Source organism: Tribolium castaneum, chromosome 7, assembly GCF_031307605.1.
Source record: "Tribolium castaneum strain GA2 chromosome 7, icTriCast1.1, whole genome shotgun sequence".
NCBI lineage: Eukaryota > Metazoa > Arthropoda > Insecta > Coleoptera > Tenebrionidae > Tribolium > Tribolium castaneum.
The window spans coordinates 2,678,540-2,706,113 of NC_087400.1; the positions used below are offsets into that span (position 1 = coordinate 2,678,540).

Below are 27,574 nucleotides of genomic sequence, written 5' to 3' on the forward strand. Positions count from 1 at the left end.
CTTATGCAAAATTATTCAAGGATTCCGAATCTATTTTTATTTTTCGTCTACGGACCACAGTTTCTAAGATATCAGCCAAAGTTTGAGACAACGTATAATTTATTTTTTCAAAATCCAAAAACACTTGTATTTTTTTTAAGTAAAGATGAGACGTCTAAATAACTCCATCTTTCACTTGTCTAACGTAAAATTGCCCAAGGATTTTACATCTGACCTTGTTTCTTATCTACGACCGATAGTTTTTGAGATATCCGTTAAAGTTTGGTGCTTCAAGACAAATTAGTTGGTGTAAGAGTTGAGTGCTTTAATTTTTTTTTTTGTAAAAGTTAAACGGTTTAAACAACTGAAACTTTACTTTTCTTATGCAAAATTACGCAAGGATTCCGAATCTATTTTTATTTTTCGTCTACGAACCACAGTTTTTAAGATATCAGGCAAAGTTTGAGACAACGTATAATTTATTTTATCAAAATCCAAAAACACTTGTATTTTTTTAAATAGAGATGAAACGTCTAAATAAGTCCATCTTTCACTTTTCTAACGTAAAATTGCCCAAGGATTTTAAATCTGACCTTGTTTCTTATCTACGACCGATAGTTTTTGAGATATCAGTTAAAGTTTGATGCTTCAAGACAGATTAGTTAGTGTAAGTGTGCTTTAAATTTTTTTTGTAAAAGTTAGACAGTTTAAACAACTGAAACTTTAGCTTTTCTTATGCAAAATTATTCAAGGATTCCGAATCTATTTTTATTTTTCGTCTACGAATCACAGTTTTTAAGATATCAGGCAAAGTTTGAGACAACGTATAATTTATTTTATCACAATCCAAAAACACTTGAATTTTTTTAGTAGAGATGAGACGTCTAAACAACTCCCTCTTAAACTTTTCTAACGTAAAATTGCCCAAGGATTTTAAATCTGACCTTGTTTCTTATCTACGACCGATAGTTTTTGAGATATCAGTTAAAGTTTGGTGCTTCAAGACAGGTTAGTTGGTGTAAGAGTCGAGTGCTTTATTTTTTTTTGTAAAAGTTAAACGGTTTAAACAACTGAAACATTAGCTTTTCTTATGCAAAATTATTCAAGGATTCCGAATCTATTTTTATTTTTCGTCTACGGACCACAGTTTTCAAGATATCAGGCAAAGTTTCAGAACGTATAATTTTTTTTTGTTTTTCAAGTATTTGTAATCAATAATTGTTATTGATTTATTTCAATAAAATTTCAATGGTTAATTGTGTTTTTTTCCCTCCAAAAAAGTTACGAGCGACGTAGCAACGAGTGATAAAAAAAATAGTTTTGCAACGTTGCACATTAACATTGTCCGGCGTGATATTTGCGCAAATTCAATGAAGACTTGACGCTCCATCATCTACTTGTCACAATAAATGGACGGATAGATAAAAGCGAGAAATGCTAAATTAATTAATTTCAAGTAAGCTATGACAGAACAATCACGCATCAGCGGCCTTCCACCATCGGTAGTTAAATCTTTCTCACGACAAAACAAGTGATAAAAATATGTAACACGACTGCTTGATACCTATTTGGATAACAATGAAATTGTGTTCGATGTAAATGCGTGACAATGTGAAAACAAAACTTGTCTCATCTTCTCCTTACACTTACTTACGTAAACGCTTTTGCTTCAAATCTAATCAATTGCTGTCACTAATTGCATCTCAAATAACCCCATTTCAATATTACTATTTAATCATCACCTGTCAGTTTTTTGCGCTTTTGTAAGAAAAAATATTACTACATTCACTCAAGACACGAAAAACTGACGCCGGTTTATTCAAATTAGTGCGTGATTGATGACTGCTGTAAAAATGGTAAAAGGTGGGTCACATGGTTAATTGTTTTTCGAAGAAATTTAAGAAAAATATATAATCAGTAAAAGAAGAAAAGAAAAAAAAGTAACGATAAAAAATTAAACAACAGAATGGATTTTAAGGACTTATTTTATTTAACACTAGAAAGGAAACAATGAAGAAATAATTAAAAAAAATGGGGCAGTCAAAGAAGAAACAAACAATAAAGAAATATGTAAAAAAATACTTTATCTACTTAATCTATCTTCCTCTTTCTTCTCTATTCTGTCTATAGACTTCTATTTTATTTAATTAATTTGTGTAGAAACTTTAGAACGAATTCGGAAGTAAAATTACCGTTGGGGGCGCCACTGAGCTAGGTTGAAAACAGTAACCATAAATGGCGGGAAAATGTTTATTCGGATATTTTGAGCGTTGTACGAATTTTGGGGCTTCACAATTATTACATTGCCTATGCGGAATGATTATTGCATCTTTGATGCAAAAAACTTATGTTGACAAATGAGAGATGACGAGGAAAACACGAATAACGAATGACTGTTTGGTTCACTTTCTTTATTGGAAAATTATTACAAAGACATTGAAAAACCTACCTTTTGGCATAATTTACGTTTAAATGTATCAGCAGTTGTTAATCTTTATTGTAGTTTTGTAGATTTACCGCAGCATTTCATGATTTTTTCTGTGGAAAATTCTAACCTAAAATTCAAACACTTCACTAATTTACTGGTTTCTTGAGCCAAACTTTGTGTTCGCTGTGATCCATTACTTATAATCTTTAATTAGACAACTGTTTGATAACACTTTGTAATCAAAATTTAAATATTTTTCACTTTTTATCCACTTTCAAGTTCCAACAATAAACACTTTATACCATGAAAAACTACAGAACCAAAGTCAACGCTAGTATTTACCACCACGTACTTTTAAAGTAATTCTTTCTATTGTAAGTAATTAACACTATACACGCAAAATTGTTGAACAATTAATTAAATGTCAGTTAAATGTGGCATTACGAAAATTTCTTTACTGTTTTCGACATAGTTCAAAAGTCATCACCAGAGGGCGTCTAGTTAATTTTATTTCCGAATAGAGTGAAGAAATAATAAAAAAAAACAAAACACAAAAACAAAATTAAAAAGAAAAAACAAAAAAATCTGCTTTGCCTTTTTTCTTATTTATTTTCTATTCTTTTCTATAAATAGACTTAACACGTCTTTGTATTACACCATATTTTGCTTGTCATCAAACCTAACCTCAAAAAAATCAACACCGCTGTTTGCGACGTTGCATTTTTTCAAATTCCTTTAAAGTGAGCGACAACGCCGGTACAGGAAGTCGACTCCACGCGTTGACAGCGTTTCAAAAGCGCACCAAATTTTTTTTGAAAATTTTTCGTCGTGTCGATAGCAGGAAGACGTGTTGCGAAACGTCGATAATTTGTCGTCTGGTTCATATAATTGTCAGAGTATGAGATGGCTCGGATAATAAGTCACGCTTATTTGTAAATCGTAGGGATCCGTTATTTTTCCTCAAAATGCGATGCTTTCACTTTCCTTGACTGCAATCGCAGCTCGAGATTTTTGTCGTTTGCAAAAAATGCACGAGAAACAGCTCACCATGATGTAATGAAATCTTCGGCTTTTCGTGAACTGAGATGACCATCGTCGGCCAAGCGTTAAGATGTGAAGATTTTATTGCTGTTTGTGCAAGAGAAAATTAATTTATAGACAAATTACACATTTCGAAAGAAGTGGGCATTGTTTTGACTCATTTTCGGAGTCGCAAACTCTTATTTTTGTTACTTTTTTACTCGTACCTATTGTTTTTTTTTTGTATAATTTTTCTTCCAACAGTACAATGTTTTTTTATCAGTAGAAATATAAAATTTTTCAAGGATTCTGAATCTGTTTTCATTTTTTCTGTACTAGCTACAGTTTTTAAGATATCAAGCAAAGTTTGAGACAACGTATAATTTATTTTATCAAAACACAAAAACACTTGTATTTTTTTTAGTAGAAATGAGACGTCTAAACAACTCCATCTTTAACTTTTCTAACGCAAAATTGTCCAAGGATTTTAAATCTGACCTTGTTTCTTATCTACGACCGACAGTTTTTGAGATATCATTTAAAATGTAGTGCTTTAAGACAAATTAGTTAGTATAAGAGTTGAGTGCTTTAATTTTTTTTGTAAAAGTTAGACAGTTTAAACAACTGAAACTTTAGCTTTTCTTATGCAAAATTATTCAAGGATTCCGAATCTATTTTTATTTTTCGTCTACGAACCACAGTTTTTAAGATATCAGGCAAAGTTTGAGACAACGTATAATTTATTTTATGAAAATCCAAAAACACTTGTATTTTTTTTGTAGAGATGAGACGCCTAAATAACTTTATCTTTTATTTTTCTAACGCAAAATTGTCCAAGGATTTTAAATCTGACCTTGTTTCTTATCAACAACCGATAGTTTTTGAGATATTAGTTAAAGTTTGGTGCTTCAAGACAGGTTAATTAGTGTAAGAATTGAGTGCTTTAATTTTCTTTGCAAAAGTTAGACAGTTTAAACAACTGAAACTTTAGCTTTTCTTATGCAAAATTATTCAAGGATTCCGAATCTATTTTTATTTTTCGTCTACGAATCACAGTTTTTAAGATATAAGTCAAAGTTTGAGACAACGTATAATTTATTTTATCAAAGTCCAAAAACACTTGTATTTTTTTTAGTAGAGATGAAACGTCTAAATAACTCCACCTTTCACTTTTCTAACGTAAAATTGTTCAAGGATTTTAAATCTGACCTTGTTTCTTATCTACGACCGATAGTTTTGAGTTATCAGTTAAAATGTAGTGCTTAAGACAAATTAGTTAGTATAAGAGTTGAGTGCTTTTAATTTTTTTTTGTAAAAGTTAGACAGTTTTAACAACTAAAATTTTAGCTTTTCTTATGCAAAATTATTCAAGGATTCCGAATCTATTTTTATTTTTCGTCTGCGAACCACAGTTTTTAAGATATCAGACAAAGTTTGAGACAACGTATAATTTATTTTATCAAAATCCAAAAACACTTGTATTTTTTTTAGTAGAGATGAAACGTCTAAATAACTCCATCTTTCACTTTTCTAACGTAAAATTGCCCAAGGATTTTAAATCTGGCATTGTTTCTTATCTACGACAGATAGTTTTTGAGATATCAGTTAAAATGTAGTGCTTAAGACAAATTAGTTAGTATAAGAGTTGAGTGCTTTTAATTTTTTTTTGTAAAAGTTAGACAGTTTTAACAACTAAAATTTTAGCTTTTCTTATGCAAAATTATTCAAGGATTCCGAATCTATTTTTATTTTTCGTCTGCGAACCACAGTTTTTAAGATATCAGACAAAGTTTGAGACAACGTATAATTTATTTTATCAAAATCCAAAAACACTTGTATTTTTTTTTTAGTAGAGATGAAACGTCTAAATAACTCCATCTTTTACTTTTCTAACGTAAAATTGCCTAAGGATTTTAAATCTGACCTTGTTTCTTATCTACGTCTGATAGTTTTTGAAATATCAGTTAAATTTTGGTGCTTCAAGACAAATTAGTTAGTATAAGAGTTGAGTGCTTTTAATTTTTTTTTGTAAGAGTTAGACAGTTTTAACAACTGAAATTTTAGCTTTTCTTATGCAAAATTATTCGAAAATTCCGAATCTATTTTTATTTTTTGTCTACGAACCACAGTTTTTAAGATATCGGACAAAGTTTGTGACAACGTATAATTTATTTTATCAAAATTCAAAAACATTTGTATTTTTTTTAGTAGAGATGAAACGTCTAAATAACTCCATCTTTCACTTTTCTAACGTAAAATTGCCCAAGGATTTTAAATCTGGCATTGTTTCTTATCTACGACAGATAGTTTTTGAGATATCAGTTAAAATGTAGTGCATAAGACAAATTAGTTAGTATAAGATTTGAGTGCTTTTAATTTTTTTTTGTAAAAGTTAGACAGTTTTAACAACTAAAATTTTAGCTTTTCTTATGCAAAATTATTCAAGGATTCCGAATCTATTTTTATTTTTCGTCTACGAACCACAGTTTTTAAGATATCAGTCAATGTTTGAGACAACGTATAATTTATTTTATCAAAATCCAAAAACACTTACATTTTTTTAAATAGAGATGAGACGTCTAAATAACTCCATCTTTAACTTTTCTAACGTAAAATTGCCCAAGGATTGTAAATCTGACCTTGTTTCTTATCTACGATCGATAGTTTTTGAGATATCAGTTAAAGTTTGGTGCTTCAAGACAGATTAGTTAGTGTAAGAGTTGAGTGCTTTAAATAATTTTTTTTGTAAAAGTTAGACAGTTTAAACAACTGAAACTTAGCTTTTCTTATGCAAAATTATTCAAGGATTCCGAATCTATTTTTATTTTTCGTCTACGAGTCACAGTTTTTAAGATATTAGGCAAAGTTTGAGACAACGTATAATTTATTTTATCAAAATCCAAAAACACTGAACTTTAAAATTAGACTTGGAAAACAATTACAGTCGTAAAACAACATTAATTTGAAATAAGGTAAAAAACAGTTTCACGACATTTGAAGTAATTGAAATTAATTCCAAACGGAAACCGATCAATTTTCCACCTTTTAACCATTCCATTTCTTTCATTCAATTCAATCCCAATTTTTCCGCCATTGTCCCTCATCTGCACTAAGACAAATCATCCTTGACTCCGTCCATCATCATCATCACCCAAAAAACCCATCGAATTAGAAGTGTTGTAAGGCCAAAATAAATCGTGCAATTACTCTTAATTGCGGTAATTAAACGACCGGAACATCGTGTATGTTACACTTCAAGGCCGCTTATTATGCAAAATGGATTTATGGGGTTAATCTTTCGGCCGATGGAAGAGTTATTTCTTTCATCATCTCAGCACGTAAGAACAAATCGTGATTAAGTGATGAGTCTAATCAGCTCAACGCGAGCTCACGTACTTATTTTATAATAACAACATAACGTCCACTGAGGATGTGTGCTTTCGACACAACAAAATTATGAAAAAAAATAAAAATTCGATTCGGTTACAATGAGTAAATAATTGTGACTTTTGACCGGAAAAATGACCCTAAATATGGTCAAATCAAAGGTTACACGACTTTCAGTTTCGTTTATTTGCTGCTAAAAGTTCTTGCACATGTACATATTTGTACGTTTTAACTTATGCAAGAATCATTTTGAACGATTATACTCACTTTGGAACTGCTCATATTTAGCAAATTTGTGTTATCGCTTTCAAACATTTTGAAAAATGCAAATGATCGTGTGTTGAATGGTGGACAAAATGGTGGAGGCGCCATCTTAGTTTTGAAATCAAACATGACACTTTTTTGTTGGATTTTTTTAATTGAACTTTGAGACATTTCTTAGTAAAAAATAAATAATAAAAGTTAAAGTTTCAGTTGTTTAAACTGTCTAACTTTTACAAAAAAAATTAAAGCACTCAACTCTTACACTAACTAATCTGTTTTGAAGCATCAAACTTTTACTGATATCTTAAAAACTATCGGTCGTAGATAAGAAACAAGGTCAGATTTAAAATCCTTGGGCAATTTTACGTTAGAAAAGTTAAAGATGGAGTTGTTTAAACGTCTCATCTCTACTAAAAAAAATACAAGTGTTTTTGGATTTTGAAAAAATAAATTATACATTGTCTCAAACTTTGCCTGATATCTTAAAAACTGTGGTTCGTAGACGAAAAATAAAAATAATTTCGGAATCCTTGAATAATTTTGCATAAGAAAAGCTAAACTTTCAGTTCTTTAAACTGTCTAACTTTTACAAAAAAAAATTGAGAATCTGAAACAATTTTCAAAAATTATGATTTTAAATTAACGAGACTAAAATAGCAATCTAGAATTTGTTTCTTGCATCTTTTAAATATTCTAAGGTTGGAGACGTGATTTTTGAGCGCAATAGAAGGAAAAAAAGGATGGTCCAAAACTGAGATTTATTGATCAAATTGTATACAATTTTTTCCCAATGTCACAGCCCACGTTTAAGAAAAATGCACTCTCCTCGAACAAAGCCCTCATCAGCGTCCATTAACTAATTACAGTCTTGCCTCAACGTCCATACAAATCCAAAAAGTCAAAAAAATCCCACCGAGACGTGTTAATGACATCGTGATCCATTCTACTCATCCCAATTAAGTCCCACATGTGATATTTAACGCTCGCCTTAAAAGGAAAAAATCCCTCCTGTGTTCATCCTTCACACAACAACACCTCAAACTCTTTGAATTTTCTTCCCGTCGCACACTTTCACTAACTGCTCCAATATATTATTTCTTATGTCATCATCATTTTTCCCTCGTTTTTGACACACTTTTTCGCCGGTAATGTCCTCCATGACCGTGAAGGGACTATTAAATCATCTCCAAATTATAATTATAAATAAATCATCGTAAATGAAAATTTCAATAGAGGGGACAATACTCTCATGATGGGGTTGAACGCTATATAAACACCAACACCACAACAATCAAAGTAGTCTGTGCTGGAATTTGACACGCGACTTGTGAAAACATAGTGGCCTATGACAAAAAATTTTAAGCACTATTATCAAGATGGCGAGGATTAATCAAGTCCTGAGTGAGTAAATGACGTAACTAATTGTAATTAATTTTCCCACGGCATAAAACAATCAAGGCTAATTATTTATTGTACCGAAATTAAATCGTAAACTTCACGTAATTTTAATTGATTTTAATTGACTTTCAGTTTTCTTCGCGTTTGTGGGAAATATCCTGGTAAGTAGCGCAATTATAATTAATTAATACATTAATAAAAAAAACGCTAACAAAACTCAATAATTAAAATTAATTTAATTTTTCTGTTATCTAATTTAAATTAAATTTTTAATTAATATTTTTTCTTTCACATTTTTTTATTAAAATAATGATTTAAAATACCAATAGTTTATTTTTTTAATTATATACATATATGGCAACAAATATAATTAAGCAATTAATTTACTTAATTCAACTTAATTTTGTTTCATTTATAAGAAAAGAAAAGCTTTCTTAAAATTAATTAATTCAAAGTAATTGCTTGATTTAATTAATCGTAGTGTCGTAATTTTATTTTTTTTGTTTCATTTTTTACAAAACAGTTTAAACAGCTTAAAGCTTCTTTTTCTAATTAAATAAACAATTAATTCAAATTTAATTAAATAATTAATTAATTGTAATTAGGCACAAGAAGGGTACAGTTACCAACGACCCGAAAAACCCTTCGGACCTACTCCAGCTCCTGGAGGTTTTCCGGGAGGAACTCCCCCAACATATGGACCCCCCCAAGCTGGAGGTTTCCCAACTCAGCCAAAACCTGGACAAATTGGAGGTTTCCCAACACCATCAGGACCCGGATTTCCCCCCAGTGGAGGTTTCCCAAGTCCTACAACCCCATCTAGACCTGGATTTCCTCCCAGTGGAGGTTTTCCAAGTACTCCATCAGGGCCTGGATATCCTCCCGCTGGACAAGTTGAAGGTTTTCCAAGTACTGTTACACCATCAGGACCTGGAGGTTTTCCAAGCCCTCCAACTCCTTCAAGACCTGGGTTTCCCCCCAGTGGGGGTTTTCCAAGTCCTACGACTCCTTCTGGGCCTGGATATCCTCCCGCTGGACAAGTTGGAGGATTTCCAGGCACTGTGACACCATCAGGACCTGGAGGTTTTCCAAGTCCTACAACTCCTTCTAGGCCTGGATTTCCCCCCAGTGGAGGATTCCCAAGCCCTTCAAGACCTAGTTTTCCAAGTCCTACAACTCCATCTGGTCCTGGATATCCTCCATCAGGTCAAGTTGGGGGTTTTCCAACTCCCTCTCAACCGTTCCCTAGACCTGGAGGTTTTCCCGGAACTACTCCATCTCCGGGTCAGCAGTTACCTGGTGGTTTTCCTGGTACTAGTGCTCCTCCTCAATTTGGAGGTTTTCCGGGAGGTGTTCCAACACCTGGAGGTTTCCCTCCAAGGCCACAAGGACCTTCCGGTGCCTTCCCAGGAGCTCAAGGAGGTGGAGGAGGGGAAGAAGGACAGTATGAGGAGGAAGAAGGGGATTATTCAGCAATTCCCGGAGAACCTGACAAGGATTATCCCATTTTCTCCGAAATTCCCCAAACTTCCTTCTCCTGTGATCAACAACAATATCCAGGATATTACGCCGATGTTGAAACTAGATGTCAAGTGTTCCATATTTGTGCAAATAATAAAACTTATGATTTTCTTTGTCCCAATGGTACCATCTTCCACCAGGAGTACCTGGTTTGTGTCTGGTGGAACCAATTTGATTGTAATTCAGCTCCATCTTTGTACGGAATCAATGCAAATATTTACGACTATTCCATTGTGGGAGCGCAACAAGGACCCCAAGGTACCACCATCAAAAATTTTGAACTTTATGTGCCAAAAATTTTGTTACAGGACCAATTGGAGTACAACCACAAGGACCTGGAGGATTCCCAATTGCTCCCCCAGGTCCTGGAGGATACCCAGCAGGGCCTGGAGCTTCTCCAGCTAGACCACAAGGACCTGGAGGATACCCAGCAAGACCGCAAGGACCTGGAGGATTTCCAACTGGACCCCAAGCTCCTTCAGGACCTGGGGGATACCCAGCAGGGCTTGGAACACCCCCAGCGGGACCGCAAGGACCACAAGCTCCTTCAGGACCTGGAGGATACCCGGCAGGACCAGGGGGACCTGGAGGATATCCAGCAGGACCAGGAGCACCTCCAGCGAGACCGCAAGGACCTGGAGGATTTCCAACTGGACCACAAGCTCCCTCAGGCCCTGGAGGATATCCAACAGGACCTCAAGGACCTGCAGGTTATCCAACTCCACCTCAAGCTCCTGGAGGATACCCCACAGGACCTGGAGCCCCTCCAGCAAGACCTGGAGGGTTCCCCTCTGGACCTCAAGCTCCCTCAGGACCTGGGGAAGGGTATCCGAGTGGAAGACCTTCGGTTCCTTTCCCAGGTCCCAAGCCAGAAGAGCCGACAAGAGAATATCTACCGCCTGTTAATGGAAAATGATTTAATTTTGAAAATACCTCTTTTAATACTCCTTTTAAATAATTTATAACTATGTATATAAAGTGATAAATAATGTATTTTGTATAAAGCAAACAAAAACTCGTGTAAATATCTATTAAATTTTAATAAATAATAGATTTTACAAAATTTTGAGTTTTTATTTCACGTAAAATGCTCCAGGAAGTCAATCTAAAGAAGTATACAAAGATCATAAGGTCCCAAAGAAACAAAAAAACTTAAAACTGAAGATGGAAGATTGGTGAATTCCCAAAAACCACGTCCAGTGGTACCACCCTCCAATCAAGTTGGCAAAAACCCCCAAAAGTCACTTTTTACTTTTGACACAAATGCCTCTCAAACTCCCAAAATTCACCTACGAAATCCCCGACCGCTATCGCAACTCCTTCTACCTCGTAAACGCCGCCTTCTTCGACCAAGTCAACTGGTACCTCCACCACGCTTACGAGCTCTGTTTCCCCAAACTAGTCACCCAACTCAAAAACCTCCAACCGAACCTAACCGACCCCCAAGCCGTCCAAAAAGTGCACCAAGTGATCAAAATTTTAGACCAATGCAACTCTGTCCTAGACATCCGATTCCCCATCAAGCTGGAGAATGGTACCAAGGAGGTGGTGCGTGGGTTCCGCGCCCATCATGGGCTGTATTCCGGGTTTGGTACTTGCATGGGCGGCTTGAGGGTAAAAGAGGACTTAACGCGCGACCATGTCAAAGCTTTGGCCGTTTTAACGACTTATAAGCACGCCTGTATGGGGGTGAGGCTAGCTGGGGGCCATGGGGGGGTTAAAATCAACCCTGGGAGGTACAAGCCGATCGAGTTACAAAGAATTACGAAGAAATATGCGGCGGAATTGTACAGGAAGGGATTTTGTGGTAAAAATTCAAACTGGGGTTATTTATTTTTTAATATTGGCACACTAGACGGACAAACGGACATCATTGAGCCTGATATCAACGTTGGCGGACGCGAAATGGCGTGGATCGCCGCCATCTTCCCCAAGGATTATGGTGGGTTTGTTTTATTTTAGTTTTTGTTAATTTAATTTCGATTTATTTATTTTTCTGTTTATTTAGAGAGAGTCATGGTGGCTGGCAAGCCTGTCGAGCTTGGGGGAATCCCCAACTACGAAAAAATGGCGAGTCAGGGGATTTTCTTCGCCTTGGATTACTTCCTAAACAACGACGCCATCTTGGAACGCATCGGCATGTCAAAAGGTGGCCTCCAGCACAAAACTTACATCATACAAGGCATTGGCAAGTTGGGCGGGGCCTTGGCCAAGTTTTTGGAAAATTGTGGAGCCACCTGTGTTGGAATTAAAGAACAAGACGCTTTTATTTACGACATGGAGGGTATAAACATCCAGGTTTGGCAAAATTTTGCCCAAAATTTTAACCCTTTTTAGAGCGTTTTAGACTATTTTAAAGCCAATAAAACCATCCTGAACTACACTAACGCAAAGCCGGTGTCAAACGATGACATTTTTAAAGAACAGTGCGATATTTTGATTCTTGCCGCGGAACAAAAAACCCTAAATTGCCACATTGCGGATAAAATCAAGGCTAAAGTGATTATCGAAGGCGCAAATGGGGCTATCACACCCACGGCACACCGGATTTTAACCGGCCGTAAAAAACTAGTACTTCCTGATATTTATGTCTCTTCAGGGCACTCGATTGCGTCATATTTGGAGTATTTGTTTCATTTGAAACGAGATGGGTTGGAGTTTCCCGTTTTGAGAAACTTGTATTGGAACATTTTGGATTATTTTGATGCGGAAAAGGTTCAAGGACAGGTTGTTTCGACCGCGACGACACAAAAAATTCTCTGTTGTGACGTTAAGCCCGACATTTTGTCGTACGGGATCGAGCATGTAATGGCGGAAACGGGCAAAGTGGGGCTAAGTGGAAATTTTGGCTGTGTTTCTAATTTTTTATTGTAGGAATTGATCGAAATTGCAAAGGAATTCAGAATTGACTTGGATTTGAGGACAGCGGGGTACATTAAGGCCGTTCAGAGCATTCACAATTCGATTTACGAAGCGAAAAAATACTGATTTTGTGAATTCCAAAATGTATTAAAGTGTAATAAATGATAAATCTTCCCTGAGAACGCATTTTTGTAAACTTTAATGTAATAAATAATTATCTTAGATTTTTTGAGTGACGTTTGTTGTGTGAATGCGGCTTTAGAATCAAGTGACTTTTTTTAGTAACCAGTTTTTTTATTTGAAAAGCAACTGTGGTGCAAATAACTAACCCATTATCACAATAATTCACATAAAAGTGCACCTTAATGGGTTTTTAATTAAAAAAACAGGTATACATAACTAAATTAAAGGTGCGTTTAGAGCTCTACAACCCACTGGATTGCACCTATAATGTTGGGCTTTGAAAATTAAAATAAAAAATTGGCACTGTTCTTTAAGCGTTAATTAAAAAAAAATAATTTTATTATACGAAAACAAGGCAAAAGAAAAAATTCTAAATGATCAAAGATAAGCAAGTGGCACAGTTGGCGCCTCGAAGAATTGGCGCTTGCGCGCGTGACGTTTGAGGTTATGTGGCATAAACAAACCCCAATTTTTTCCAAATAAAACCCACAAAACGCCATGGACGACCAAACACGCACCCTCTGGTGCGGCAACCTATCGGAGAAAGTGACCGAAGAGCTCCTGTGGGAGTTATTTCTGCAAGTGGCCCCCTTAGAGCGCGTCCGAATCCCAACCGACAAAAGCGGCCGTAAAACAAACTACGGCTTCGTTACAGTCAAACACGAGTGCTCCGTTAGTTACGCCGTGCGCCTACTTGACGGTACCCCCCTTTTCGACCGCAGGATCATCATAAAACCGAAGGGCCAAAATGTTCAGCAGCCCAGCCCTGGAGACATGTACAGGAACCCCTACCAGCACAACAGGCCCCACCGGCAGACGCCCTACCAAAGGTACGACAATCATAATCACAACCACAACCATAGGCCCAACTGGAATAATAATAATCACAGGAACCGCAGGAGATATTGAAATAAAACCAATTTTTTATTAAAAAAATCGCAGTTTTTATTTAATTAATTGTTACAATTAGATGAGAAATACGATCCCGTCCGCCAACATCACTTGGTTGGCTTCAGTCATTTGGTCAATTGCGGCTCGGATTTCGCCTTGGCTGAAGGGGGCTATATTGTCAGTGTTGACGGAGTCGCGGATGCGGGCAAGACTTAGAGACTGCGCCCTGTTGTCCCGGAAAGCCCTGTCGAGACTTGACCGAAACTGAGTCAGCCTCTCACTCGTGATCATGGCAGGCGTTGAGTCAATTTCAATTGTTTCAGTCTCCATTTCTTCCTCACTTTCTTCCACTTCTTGCCGCGATTTCTTCGTTCTTTGTGATTCCTCCTCCATTTCTTCATTTTCGGACTCGGATTGTGCGTTTCTTCGCCGTTTTTTCTCCTTCTCGAGCACTTTTTTGAAATAGGCATATTGCACCAATTCAATTGCTGCGTAGGCGTCTTGTGCGGTAACAGTGCGAGACATGCGGGCTTTGGCATGCGCTGTGGCCAATCGGATCATGGTTTCAAGCGTACGGGGTGTCACAGGTTGTGTCTTCGAAAAAAAAATTATGCACGAGACGAAGACGAGTGACTATACCAAAAAAACCTATAAGTGGAACCTACCCGGGCGACGTGATTTTCAAGGACGTCCTCCGACCTGAGTTTGGAGTACTCATCGGCGATGATTTCCGACGCTTGTTCGGTTAGTGTCGGTTTGAGGATTTTCACGAAATGGATGTATTTACGCATGAAATCCACACTTAGGATTTTGTCGGTTTTTTTGCGACTTTCACCGTGTAGAAGTGCGTCGTATTTTTCATACATGGGGGTGACCTTGTCGTCGTCGACTTCCTCGGGGCGCATTGTACTCAACATGTCCACGCTTGAGCCCATTGGCAGGACTTCGCCATCTTGCTCACCCGGATTTCTAATATTTTTATCAAGTTCAAAATTAGTATTTATAATTTTTTATTAATTTTTTTTTACTTATTTATTTTTAATTAACTGTATCTGTCATTTTAAAGTCATATTATTTATTATTTATATTATTAACCCCCTTGGAGGTGGAAGTTCAATTTGCAGATTTAAATTAATTAACTATATTTTTTGGGTACGATTTTGTATCTCGTTCCGCCTCCTAACACACAGTCCTCCGTAGTCCGCACAAGCCTACTAAAAAAAAATACCTATATCGGTGCATCCTGACCACGTGATCCGAAATCATCAAATCATGATCCTCATCCACTGAATCCAACATCACGAACAGCAAATCAAACCGCGACAGGAGCGAGTCTTGCAACCCGATGTTTTCCATTGGCGTCTTGTACTGATCATACTACAAATCACCCAATCAAATCGCTGCTTTCGCAACCGACCAATCAAACCCCACCTTTCCGTAAACCGGATTGGCCGCCGCCAAAACCGAGCACCTGGCATTCAAACTTGCGTGAATCCCCGCCTTGGCAATAGTGACACGCCCCTGTTCCATGACCTCATGAATGGCCGTCCTGTCCATATCCGACATCTTGTCGAACTCATCAATGCACACGACGCCACGATCGGCCAAAACCATCGCACCGGCCTCTAACCGCCTCTCGCCGGTCTCCTGATCGGTTGTAACCGCTGCGGTTAGACCAACCCCCGACGATCCACGCCCAGTGGTGGGAATGGCCCGAGGGGCGGTGCATAACACGTATCTCCATGGCAACTGCCAATCACAATCAACGATTCACAAATCGAGTCGACTTACCGGAGGAGCTGTGACTTAGCAACGCTGGGATCGCCAATCAGTAACACGTTTATGTCCCCTCTTAGGCGCGTCCCATTGGGCAGGATCTTCTCGACTCCGCCCAAAAGGAGGCACAGGATCGCCTTCTTGATGTACTCGTGGCCGTGGATTGACGGCGCCAAAGACTTGGCTAATAATTCAAAGACGTTTTTGTTCGATTTGGCCAAGTTTTTACATTTGGCGACGTCTTCACGTGAAATGGAAGGATTTGCTTCTTTTGACAGTTGGGACACGTTACTTGCAATCACCACAGTGCTGCAAACATTAATCCCGTGGCAAAAAAATGACTAAATCACACTAATTGTTAACTATTTTTGAATGAAAATAAAGACAGTGGGGCACCAAGTCGGATCAAGTGTGTTGTTTACGTGACTATATTATTGTTTAAAACACATTTTCGTAATGTAATGATTGTTTTATGGCGTCCTGTCAATTCTAGTTCCAAAACCAAAATCACCAGCTTTTTAAAATTTGGCCCCAATTATTTTTTTATGTTTTTGCTTAATAATTATGGGAAAAATACCGGAAAATGCCGTTAGTGAAGCTCCCCTGTTTGTTGGGAAGGCACCGGTAGTTCCCCACCACTTGTATGCGGTCCCCGGGTTTGCACCTATCAACAAGGTCATTATCGCAGATTATATCAACCGAACGGGGCAACTGCCCCGCGGGGGCCTTTTCAGGCATCTCCTGAATGGAAATAGTTTGGTGGTCTTTATACACCGAAAGCCCAAATTCTGTCTCCAATAAATTGCCATCCTCGTCCTAAACCACTCAAATTAATTGATAAAAAATACAAAAAAGACACGACTGACTTTAGTGGGGTACACCGACGATGTGGGGAAGGCATCTAACGAAGTCAAATCAGTGTATTTCCTTTCCATTACTTTTTTCGTTACTGGACAAAAGTGGACACTCCGGACGACCTTGGGGTGCACCAACGAGCCTTAAAAACCAACCGGTAACGCAAGAAAGACGCAAACAAGTCCTACATTTCGTCACAATCCCCTCAACACAGACCAAATTCCCCAAAAACCTCGAAGTCAAACTCCTTGGAGTAACATGCTTATTGCCGAAGCTCCCCTCAAAGGCGATGAAAAACTCGTCGTTTTCCTTGGCATAGTCGTGCGCGACTGTGTAAACATACTCTTTGAGGGCTTTCTGAAACGCCGAATGCTCCTCAAAAGCGTTAGTGAGGAGGGCGGCAGCCCTGGCCGGGTTTTTGCGGCGCAAATCATTGACATTCACCACAAGCCGCAAACTGTGGTCCGCAACCATGTTTTTAACAAGTGTGGCGTACTTGCCTTGGTCCTCCTACGGGAATTTGGGGTTAAAACACGGGGGGAAGGCAACACCACCAATTCGTACCTCGTCATCGAGGAAGTCCAAGTACTCGTGCTGCATGTCGCGGAGGCGCTGGTCTAGCTCCTGGGGGTCCATAATGGGGCACTTAACACTGGAAATGCGGGTAATAACGGGCGAAAACACGGGAGGAGTTTTGGCGGGAAAAGAGCCACAGCGGTGTTGCCAAGTCGGGCCTGGGTGGCCAGATAGCTGGCACCATGAACATTACAATCGACCAGACAAATCATAATAAAAACATCAATAAGCTGTTACAGTGACTTGCATATCACATTTGCAGAACATCTCCTGACCGTTTTAATGTGTTTCTATTACAAATTAAAACTTAACTGCATTTAATTTCTACATTTTTTATTCCCTTATTCTCAGCAATTGTCTGGTCAACTGTCATGTGGGAACAGTGTCTAGCTGTTGACACCTTGTAGCAGCGTGTGAGCGTCGTGAGCGTGTTGTGCATCGATTAACAGGTAAGTCTTGATTGTCTTGATATTTATTAAATGTTATAAGTAAAATGTAATTCGTCTGACATTATGTTTATTTTCAACGATTGTGTCTAAAATTAAAGTAAATCAAATAACTGAATCCTGACCCACGACCACGTGGTTTTTATATTGTAATTGTTTTCGCGTCCAAAACATGGCAGTAATTACATAATAACTAGAATAATTATATTTATTATACTGTTATCACTAGGAAGTTGTAACACGTGTTGTACGGTAGGCAAAATTGCTTATCTGAATTTGTGTTTTTGTAAAGGTTTTTAAATATCGCAGAGAAAATGGCTGCTTAACGCTGACTCGTACTGTAAGTTGTTTCTATTGTTGTAATGTACAACTTTCACTTTCCTGTTAAATGTGCAACCCTCAATCCTTAACCGCTCGTGACGCCCCCCTTCTGGGAGCAGGTAGTTTTTCCTTCTTAAAAAGGACCGTCACAAAAATGAGGGAAGGAGACGCGATGTAGAGCTAAAAGTAAATTGTTGTAACGTTGTAAGTTGTTGGAAGTTTGTAGAGAATAAATCTGTTGAATTTTACACCGAGTATATTAATATTTCCCCTTTCTGAAGTATCACGAAATCGTGGATACAACACTATTCTTAGGTCCAAATCGCACAATAGGTATTTTTTTTATACTTGGAAGTAAGTGAATAATCTCATTTATCGGAAGAAAGGCATACCTATATTCAGAATACCAATTATTCATTAAACTCAACTAGTTTGTTAAAGTTAACTAATTGCCTTTCGCAGTTACTTTATAATAGCATACTTTACAGGCAAATAAGCTTGACCATTAATAAACTTACCTACTCATTCTATCAACAACACAATTTCTCTCAAAGTTAGTTGCATTCCAAAAAAAAATATATATATATATATATACATTACATTATCATTATTACATTATTATCATCGATTAAATTATAATGAAAACATGTCTTTACCACAATTGTTGTTATATTGTTTATTACCGAATCTTTGCTATAAAACTATTATACAATTTATTATATGCTCTTTGGTTAACTTGATAATATTTTTAATCATCTCTCTTAATTTCAATTATCGTTTCAATTTGCTTTATCTGACTATCTTTTCGAGTGATTCTCCTATATTCAAATAAAACTTTTTAGTGTATTCCAAATATGAATAAAATATTTCTTCCAAAGTAATATAATATTCTTTAATTTCTTGATCCGTTTTTGTATTTAATGTTATTATTAGGGATTTAATATTACGAACACTCAATAAAATCCATATTGTTTTATTTAAATTAACTATTTGGCGAAATATTTATAATATATTTTGTTATCAATTTTTTATAATATGATAATTCATTTTTAATCTTATCATAATTTATTATTTGGTATTCTATTTTATAGTTTTCTAAAATTTTCTTTAAATCTTTCTTAATATCGCGTAAATTCAGTGGGGGATAGCCACCCCCCACTGAAATTCCATATTGTATAAAGCATAAAAGATCATTTGTTATTATTATATTTTTCTTTTAAATAACGTAAACCATATATCGGTCAACCACGTACTCAAATTAATTTTATAGGAGTAGTTATTTTTATTTATAAAGTCCAACAGGTTTAATGGATTAGCATTAATTTTATAATTATGTATTGCCTTAAAAGATTATATTCGTTAACGTTAGTTTCCTATTTATCTAGCAATTCTTCTAATTTAAAATGATATTTCCTAACTTTTTTTTGCCTTATTGTTATTCAACATCATTATTAATTCTTTAAAATTTTTAATCATTTTGTATATATTTATACAAATTTGCTTTAGCATTTTTATAATCTATTTCTTCGTATGAGATTTCCTAGTCCTTTAAAAAGTTCTTAAAATCGCGTTATTTCTTCAATAAATCCCATGAATTGAAGCAAATTATTTGTGATTAATATTTTTCTTTTTCTGCAAAAACAACATATTTCCAAAAAAATACGACTATCAATTTTCTCTTAAAATCAACACCTACCTACGTCTTTACTTATAGCATTTGTTGATTTTTCATAACCCAATATTTCTGCTAAATCTTTACCTTTAAACAAAGGTTGATTATCATTGTCTAATATGAAAAATACGTCTTGATCATAAACTTTCAAGTAACAGTATTATCTATGTCAATAATTTAATTTTTAATTTTTCGCTTCTTCTTTCTTGGAAGATAAAATTCTTTCCATACGTTATTTGTCTTCATCATATAATTACATCTAATAGTTTTATTTATTTTATTTTTTATAATACGTAGGTCCCATATTGCCTCGCATATTGTACTAGATCCCTTTTATTACAAGTATTTATTTTTTTGACAATTAATTAAATAAACATTAAATTGATCACCTCCTCCCTATACCACACATATTTTTTTGAATCTCGAGGCTTATCACAAGTTTACCTCAAAAGGGACAGTGTGTTTTATCATGCACTGTTTATAGATAATTTCTTATGAAAAAAATGTAGTAAATTAAATGAATTGCTCACATAACGATGACCAAGAAGCACGACAAATGTTTCAGAAAAGGTTAAACGATATGAGAAGTATATATAATGTATGAAAATAACGTATTAACCTTGGCAAAACTAGATTTTCTTAAAATACACTTTCGTAATCTTGAAGTCTTTGATGAATAAATTTGTTCTAATAAATGACAAGTCTTTGCTCCATTTGTTTGGAATTAAAATGTCCAGATGATTTTTATAACTATAGAAATAAATATGAAAAAACATGTAAACAATGTAAAAAAGCTGTTAATTCTACTCGTTTATTATGTGATTGTGGTAGATATTACACTAGAACTAATTTTAAAAGGCATATAAAAACAGATTTGCATAAAAATGGATTGAATTTATTTATTTACTAAAAATTGTTTGTTAGATTTTTTCCTATAATAAATGGAACGAAGGAACTTAAGTAATCTTCGTTTATCTGAACTGTTTAATATTACAAAATCATTAGACATCAAATATATTAGAAAATATAATAAAGCAATTACATAAGGAAATAAAAAACGGAAAAAAATCAGTTATGCCTCCTTTGCGGAATTCGGACAGAGTCCTCATGAGCGAAGCGAATTCAGAAATATTTTGATGATTTGATGATGATTTATTTGCTGAACCAAGGAAAAAGAGAGTTAGTAAAATCAAATGTGACATATGTGGAAAATATATCAAAAGCACCCGAATGCACCTCCATAAAAAAAAGATTTCTGGAAATTAATGGTTAATGCCCCATATGGTAAGTCAGTCTATGCAATCTGTTAGAAACCAACAAAATATTAAATTATATTGTGATGAAGAAAAATTACAAAAAGCGATAAACAAACCTAATTTTAAACACAGAACTATATTTAGCAAACACCTGGCAGCAGTTCACAATTTTAAAACAAAAGTATTGTTTAATAAACCAATTTATATTGGACAAGCTGTATTAGATTTATCGAAATTGTTAATGTATAACTTCCATTACAATGTAATTAAAAAAGAATTTAATGAAAACGTAAAACTTCTTTATGGAGACACTGATAGCTTTATATATGAGATTAAAAATGCCGATTTCTATGAATTTATGAAAAACAATCCCGACTATTTTGATACAGCTGATTATCCAAAGGATCATCCATTATATTCGGATAAAAATAAGAAAGTAATAGGGAAGTTCAAAGATGAATTGAATGGTATTAAGATATTAGAATGCATAGGTTTAAGGTCAAAAATGTACAGTTACAGAACTGAAACGTCTGTTTCGAAAAAATTAAAAGGTATCAAAAAAGCAGTATTGAAGAAAGAAATAAGTTTTGAAGATTACAAAAATTGCTTGTTTAATCAAAAAGAATACTTTCATAGGCAGAAAGTGATCAGGAGTCATAAACATGATATATTTACTGAAGAAGTAAAGAAAAAGTCTCTAAGTTGGAAAGATGATAAAAGATACCTTTTACCTAATTCTACAGATACATTAGCTTATGGACACGTATTAGTATCATCATAATATAACATAACATAATCGCTATTTTTTATTAGTGTTGAAGTAATAAATTAAGAAAACAATAATTACAATTACGATAATAAACATAAGAACTAAAATAATAATTTTTAATTTATTAACTTGTTGAATGAGACTTGAAAACTTTTTTCGGAATTTTGGATATTCTTCATTGAATATATTTAAATTCTTGAATACTGTACTTTCCATTTATTTTTAGTATGTCTTTCAAATATTTTCAAAGTTCTTTTCTTTACATCATCGATGTTTGATGGTATTACTACTGTTTTGCTTCTTAATTCTGCTAGTTTCTTAGGATCGTAATTATTGTAGTTATCTAATTTATATTCCAATTCATCTATTTTATTATTAGCTCACAATCAGTCATAATTAATTGTTCAAGGAATAAATTAGCTGCTTTTCTTGCAATATATTTATCTACAACTTCTTGTTTGAAACCAACTATTTTTGCTCCATCTTCTAATCTGTCTATTTCAGTAATAATAGGTTTTAAATCTTTTTTCCATTTTTCTTTCTCATCGTTGGGAATGTATGAAACTAGTTTGTCCATTTATGACTGAAAAGTTTCTAAAGATTTACTAATTAATTCGTCTGCTTCTTCATCTAAACTTGTATTTTTACGACTACCTGCTTTATGTTCTACATTATCGAATATTTTTTTATTTTTTATTTTACTTTTTCTCTCTTTTGTTCCCAATTGTTCCGATTTGTTCTCTTTTGTTCTGGATTGCTCTGGTTTGTTCCCGTTTGTTCTCGTTTTACATGCAATCTTAATTCCAACTGAATTTAGTCCCATATTAAGGGAATTTCTGGAAATACTTTTAGATTTGCAAAAATCTGTCTTTGTTAGTTTTTTATTTACGGTCGAATTGAGATATTCTATAGCAAAATTACGATTTCTCATTTGAGTTACTTCTTTGATATTTTTTGGTATATTTAGTTTTTTATCTTGAGTAAAAGATTTGTAACTATTTTTAAATTGCTGGAGGTCAGATTGTTGTCTTATTTTTAATGGTGTATAATATTCTGCTACAATTTTACTTTCTTTAGTATTTGCCATTTTTTAATTTATTTTAGAAAATTTATCTGATTATTAATTAGGTACCTGACAACACAAAAATGTTTGTTTTTTACACCTGCTAGAGTATAAGCCATCAAACTCACACCATTTGTGGAGGTCAATTTTTTCGAGACTAATTTTATACTCACAAAGAAAGTATAAGACATCTATTCAGAGTTTGGGTAAAGATTAACTTATAAAGGTTAACTTACAAGGGTATACCTGTTTATTTTTTTCTGTTCCGTATAAAAGATTTAAAACTGTTTTTACGCCTTTCATTTTATCACTAGTGTTAAAAAATAACATTATTTTATAATTATTGTTTAAAAGTACAGTGGAAAAAAATGATTTTCATCTAGTTGCTTGTGAGATTTTTTCTCATGGAATGTTTCCTGTGCCGCTTCATTGGGATTTCTGTCAATAAATGTCATCAATCAATAAAATTGACAATTACAAATTATTACAATTTTCGGAACTGTAGTAACACGCACTTTCCATGTACAGTTTGTAAGAAAATACCTACTGTCCTACATTTTAGAGGCGTACATCCGACCTGGACACATAAGGTAAATCGAGAATGGCAATATTCAATTCTTTTTGGTTAGAGTACTGCCGTCCTTATTTGCGTATAGCGGGACTACGTATTTTTACATCAGTAATCCAAACGAGACTTGATGAAAATCATTTTTTTTCCACTCTGTAGAATATCATTAATATATTCAAGGAATCAAATTTATTATATCCTCTTGGAGAAACATCCGTTTTTATAAGCAGACTCGTATAATTTCTTTGATTTTAAGAATCTTCAGAATCACTCATATCAAAATGGTTGCTTTTCGTGACTGATTCGTAAAAAATACTAGTATGCAATACGTTGCAAAATGCCTTTGTTTTTTGCAGCTTATTGCATAAAGAGCTTAGAGCTATTACAAATTCTATTTTGAATTTTGTCATTAATCCATTGACTTACAATGTCCGTAAAAGGTGCATATTGTACATACTCAAACTTACGTAATTATTGCATAAATTATAAGTTAAAGGGTTAATTCAAAATTCAACGTTTGTTAAACTCACTCAAGGTTTGTCTATCATGCTTCCCATTTCTTTGTAGTATTTTTCGATTTATTGTGCAAACATTAATTCGTGGTTTTCATTCATTGTTACAGGCAGTTTGTTTATTATGGAGGATAATCCGGCCAATCGTTTAACATCTACCCTTTCACCGATTTTTGAATTTGTTTTGAAATCTGATACTTTTGTTGATAAAAGTGGGTTGATGTTGGCAGTTTTTGAAACGGACGAAAAACCTATGGTATTGTGTACCGCACCGCGCCGATTTGGCAAAACTGTAAACTTATCTATGATGCAACAATTCTTGGAGTTGGAAGTAGATGAAAATGGAGAAGAGAAAACAACGGTTTTGGAAGAAAAAGACAATTACAAACTGTTCAGTTCAGCAAGGTTCAACTTAAAAGTCATGGAGAATAAGAAGTTTGTAAAAGCTCATTTCGGACAATATCCGATAATCGAAATAAATTTTCTCTGTTGTGCTCACGTGACAAGCAAATCTGATGCAGTGAATGCGTGTAGAAGCGCTATATCGGAAGCTTTTAGGCAATACAGATACCTTTACGAATCCAAATTGTCACCGTTGGAAGACTATGAAAAAAAGCATTGCGAACAATGGTGTGGCGTATTTACCTACAAAGGAATTCCAGATGACGAAGTAGTCAAGGGGTTGGGATGTTTGGCAGCTTATCTGAATAAGTTTCATAAAAGAATGGTTTTTCTACTCGTTGACGAGTACGACTCGATCATTTCAAATGCGTTGTATAAAGTGAAGAACGCTGATCCAGAGACTGAGCTTAAAGAGCTAGAGAAAGCTGCCTCATTCCCAATTCAAGTAATTGGATATGCTCTAAAAAAATTTCCTGAGATCTTTAAAGGAGCGTATATTACAGGAATTTTGGATGTGGGTGGTGTAGCGATTTCCACCCTATTGGGTAATGTATTGCGATGGCAATTCGGAACCAACAATCTGTGCCAAGATTTCTATGGATTCACTGAAGATGAAGTTTGTACTCTATTTAATCGGTTTGCAGTAAAGGAGGAATTGAGAGAAAAAGCGAAGGCTAAATATAATGGGTATTTAAATGGCTCGAAACAATGCCTATATAATCCTCAAACGATTGTGCAGTTTTTGGGAGATTTATCTCTGGGAGAAGGTGCTTTAAAAAATTATTGGCAACAATCTGGTTACATTCACAATATGTATAAACTACTTGAAGAGGGTAGCGTGAGAAGGTTGTTGTATGAACTTCTACAAGGTGTTAAAGAAGATTTTCAATTCACGTTAAAACCGTTAGACTTAAGTGATCTGAAATCTTTGCATAACATATTAGCTAAACAAAGTTTGACTTGTCGCGAAGAAATAGTTGTTCGATTTCTTGTATCTCTAGGATACTTAACATATTCATTTGATGATCACAAACTCCAAATACCTATCCCTGAGCTAATTGATGAATTTATGGAGCTGCTACGAGATTATTTTTTTGAAAGATTTGGTATTAACAGTGAATTGGCTGAAGATTGTTCAGCATCATTTTCTGAGCTAACCAAACTCTGTGATGAAGGTGATTCATTAGCAAAGTTCAAAGAAGAATTAGCAATTTTTCAAAATAGTATAACCTGTCTACTTCAACGTTCAACACTTACCGATCCATTGAATGAGGCAACTTTACAGAGTATAATTACATTGACATGTAGTCAAGCAGGATTTCTCTTCGGAAACGAAATAATAATTCCAAATCAGAGAACCAAAGTTGATATAGTACTGTTTAATGATAAATCTGGGATAATAATGGAATTAAAGTGTGATCCAAATACTGTACAAGACGCATTTAAACAAATCTTTCAAAATCGGTACTACAATGTTTTCACAAATAAGAAGTATTTTGATAAACGTAAGAAATTTCCTTCTCTTTCTTTTGTTATGGCAATGCATGTGGATTCTGACAACAAAGCATCTGTGATGTGCCTGCGACGCGAGGATGTTATTCACGTTCTGGATGATCTGCAACTTGACGCTAGAGAGTCATCGCTAGAAGATCGCATTGAGATAGCTGTTAATTCTATGTGTGAACGTTTCATTAACAGTTGTTGCGAAAGAGCAATTCTTGTCTCTTAACATACCAGAGAAACCGGTTCAGTTTTTGTTTGAATTTAAAGTAGCTATTTTTAAGTTCAACGCGGCATGTTAATTTCAGTTTCGATCAACTAAATCTGTTCCATTTCATATTTCATATTTATATATAGGTATAATAAAACATGAATTACAAAGTTTATATTGTTTTAGTAGAAATGCAAAGACTCCTTTTTGATATTGGACTTTAATAATTGGAAGCCGGTCTGATGGGTTTTAACGGTTCAGTTACCCAAACCAGCTTGATCAGGAAATGAAATCCACAATATTTCGGGGTATTCAGGATTGATGGTCGTGCCGATGATTCTCCTCGATAGACACATACCTATAAACGGTATAAGCTGTCGTGAAAGAGGAGATGCTGTAAGAATAGATCGGATTGTAGTCGGAATGAAAACGGGGAATGTTTTTCGTACGACTGTCCGATTGTTTCTAGAGTGACAGTGTCGGGGTAGTCTTTAGCCAGTTGGGCCAAATAAGCATTAATCTTTAAAACAATAACTAAAAACGGGAGTTATTTTTTCCAAGTGTTACCTCAGCGTGGCGTAAATATTGGTCAAAAGTAATTTTTCCCAAACCTAAAGCTTGTCTCGATTTGTGGTAGTGTTTTTCAGCCTGAATGGCGGTTCCAACATTTTCGATTTCAATGCTAAACTCAAGATTGTTGAGCCCTCGTATTTGGCACTAGACAAGCCCACGAGGGCTAGTACTATCAGTACTGGCACTTTCATTGCGATATCTACTGAGGTATCGAGAGCAGAATCTCTTTTATAAACGTGGTGGATAAACAACAGTCTAATCTGCTGATTCTTCGATAAAATTGAATTGAATTTGTCCTAATTCTCTTTTAATCCAGTGTTTTAACGGATTACGTCTTCAAATATTTGTTTAGTGGTTAAAAATCCAGCTTCAATAGTTTAATCCCGTGATATTTCATCCTTGAGTGATACAAGACTTTTGTCTATTATTATTAGTTGTGACAAAAGAGCTAACAAAAGTGAAAACGAATAAAAAATTAATCCTCGATAAAAATTAGTTTCATCAATAATTTTTTTAGAAATGTGTAAAAAGTGTCATAAATTGCAACTTCATAATTAATTACCCGATTTTAACAAATTACTGAATAAAAAATTTCTCAATTATTTTATATCGTACATATTTTTGAATTAATGGTCCGACTAATGCCATTCAAATACTTTCGTGTTAATTATTATTTATTACTTCTTGTTAGTGTGATTATTTAATATAACGTTTGGGGCCCGTTCATAAAATGGTTTGTTAAAATTTAATTCGTTGTTAAAAGTTAACAACGCAAATCAAATCAAATTTGCTAATTTGTTAGTTGCAAATTAACTTAATGGCCTTTAGATATACAAAAATAAAAGTGTCTCAGATCAATGCAAAGCGCAAACAACATTCTTTTTATCAAAACTAAATTACTTACATAATGAAATTTGTAAATGGTTTCTAATAATCTTAAGCAAAAAAAAATTTTCTTAATTTCTGGGTTTCTGGGTCCATTAGTTATAACTATAACTTACTATAACTATAAAGTCTACTTTTGTGCCCTATTTCAATAAAAAAAATGCAAATCCGCTGTTGCTATTTTACATTAAAAAGGTAGATCTTTAAATTTAAACAGTCAGTATACAGCGTGCTCAAAAACTGGCGCACCAATTCA

General features: G+C 34.7%; 4 protein-coding genes and 2 long non-coding RNA genes across 6 annotated transcripts; 4 read left to right on the top strand and 2 right to left on the bottom strand.

Annotated features, from left to right (window-relative positions):
• Nucleotides 1-8,365: 8,365 nt before the first annotated feature.
• LOC657301 (basic salivary proline-rich protein 1) lies at nt 8,366-11,060 on the top strand. Its single transcript, XM_008201671.3, has 4 exons — nt 8,366-8,479; nt 8,609-8,637; nt 9,082-10,255; nt 10,306-11,060. The coding sequence occupies exons 1-4, from the start codon at nt 8,455-8,457 to the stop codon at nt 10,911-10,913; spliced, it is 1,836 nt and encodes a 611-aa protein (XP_008199893.1). The 5' UTR covers nt 8,366-8,454; the 3' UTR covers nt 10,914-11,060.
• Nucleotides 11,061-11,213: 153 nt separating this feature from the next.
• Nucleotides 11,214-13,041, top strand: LOC657226 (glutamate dehydrogenase, mitochondrial). The gene is made up of 5 exons (XM_963697.5): nt 11,214-11,804; nt 11,853-11,939; nt 12,006-12,295; nt 12,335-12,823; nt 12,872-13,041. The coding sequence occupies exons 1-5, from the start codon at nt 11,261-11,263 to the stop codon at nt 12,983-12,985; spliced, it is 1,524 nt and encodes a 507-aa protein (XP_968790.1). The 5' UTR covers nt 11,214-11,260; the 3' UTR covers nt 12,986-13,041.
• Nucleotides 13,042-13,540: 499 nt separating this feature from the next.
• LOC657144 (uncharacterized protein) lies at nt 13,541-13,951 on the top strand. Its single transcript, XM_963620.4, has one exon. The coding sequence runs from the start codon at nt 13,541-13,543 to the stop codon at nt 13,949-13,951; it is 411 nt and encodes a 136-aa protein (XP_968713.1).
• An 11-nt stretch (nt 13,952-13,962) lies between these two features.
• Mcm3 (Minichromosome maintenance 3) lies at nt 13,963-17,329 on the bottom strand. The gene is made up of 9 exons (XM_963548.5): nt 17,129-17,329; nt 16,753-17,074; nt 16,576-16,706; nt 16,287-16,525; nt 15,725-16,018; nt 15,365-15,671; nt 15,162-15,310; nt 14,599-14,902; nt 13,963-14,527 (listed from the first exon to the last, which is right to left on the bottom strand). The coding sequence occupies exons 1-9, from the start codon at nt 17,198-17,200 to the stop codon at nt 14,009-14,011; spliced, it is 2,337 nt and encodes a 778-aa protein (XP_968641.2). The 5' UTR covers nt 17,201-17,329; the 3' UTR covers nt 13,963-14,008.
• Nucleotides 17,330-17,468: 139 nt separating this feature from the next.
• LOC135266809 (uncharacterized) lies at nt 17,469-26,033 on the top strand. The gene is made up of 2 exons (XR_010334981.1): nt 17,469-17,926; nt 23,858-26,033. It is a non-coding gene; the product is annotated as an uncharacterized LOC135266809 (long non-coding RNA).
• LOC135266807 (uncharacterized) lies at nt 26,020-26,960 on the bottom strand. The gene is made up of 2 exons (XR_010334979.1): nt 26,428-26,960; nt 26,020-26,380 (listed from the first exon to the last, which is right to left on the bottom strand). It is a non-coding gene; the product is annotated as an uncharacterized LOC135266807 (long non-coding RNA).
• Nucleotides 26,961-27,574: the final 614 nt, after the last annotated feature.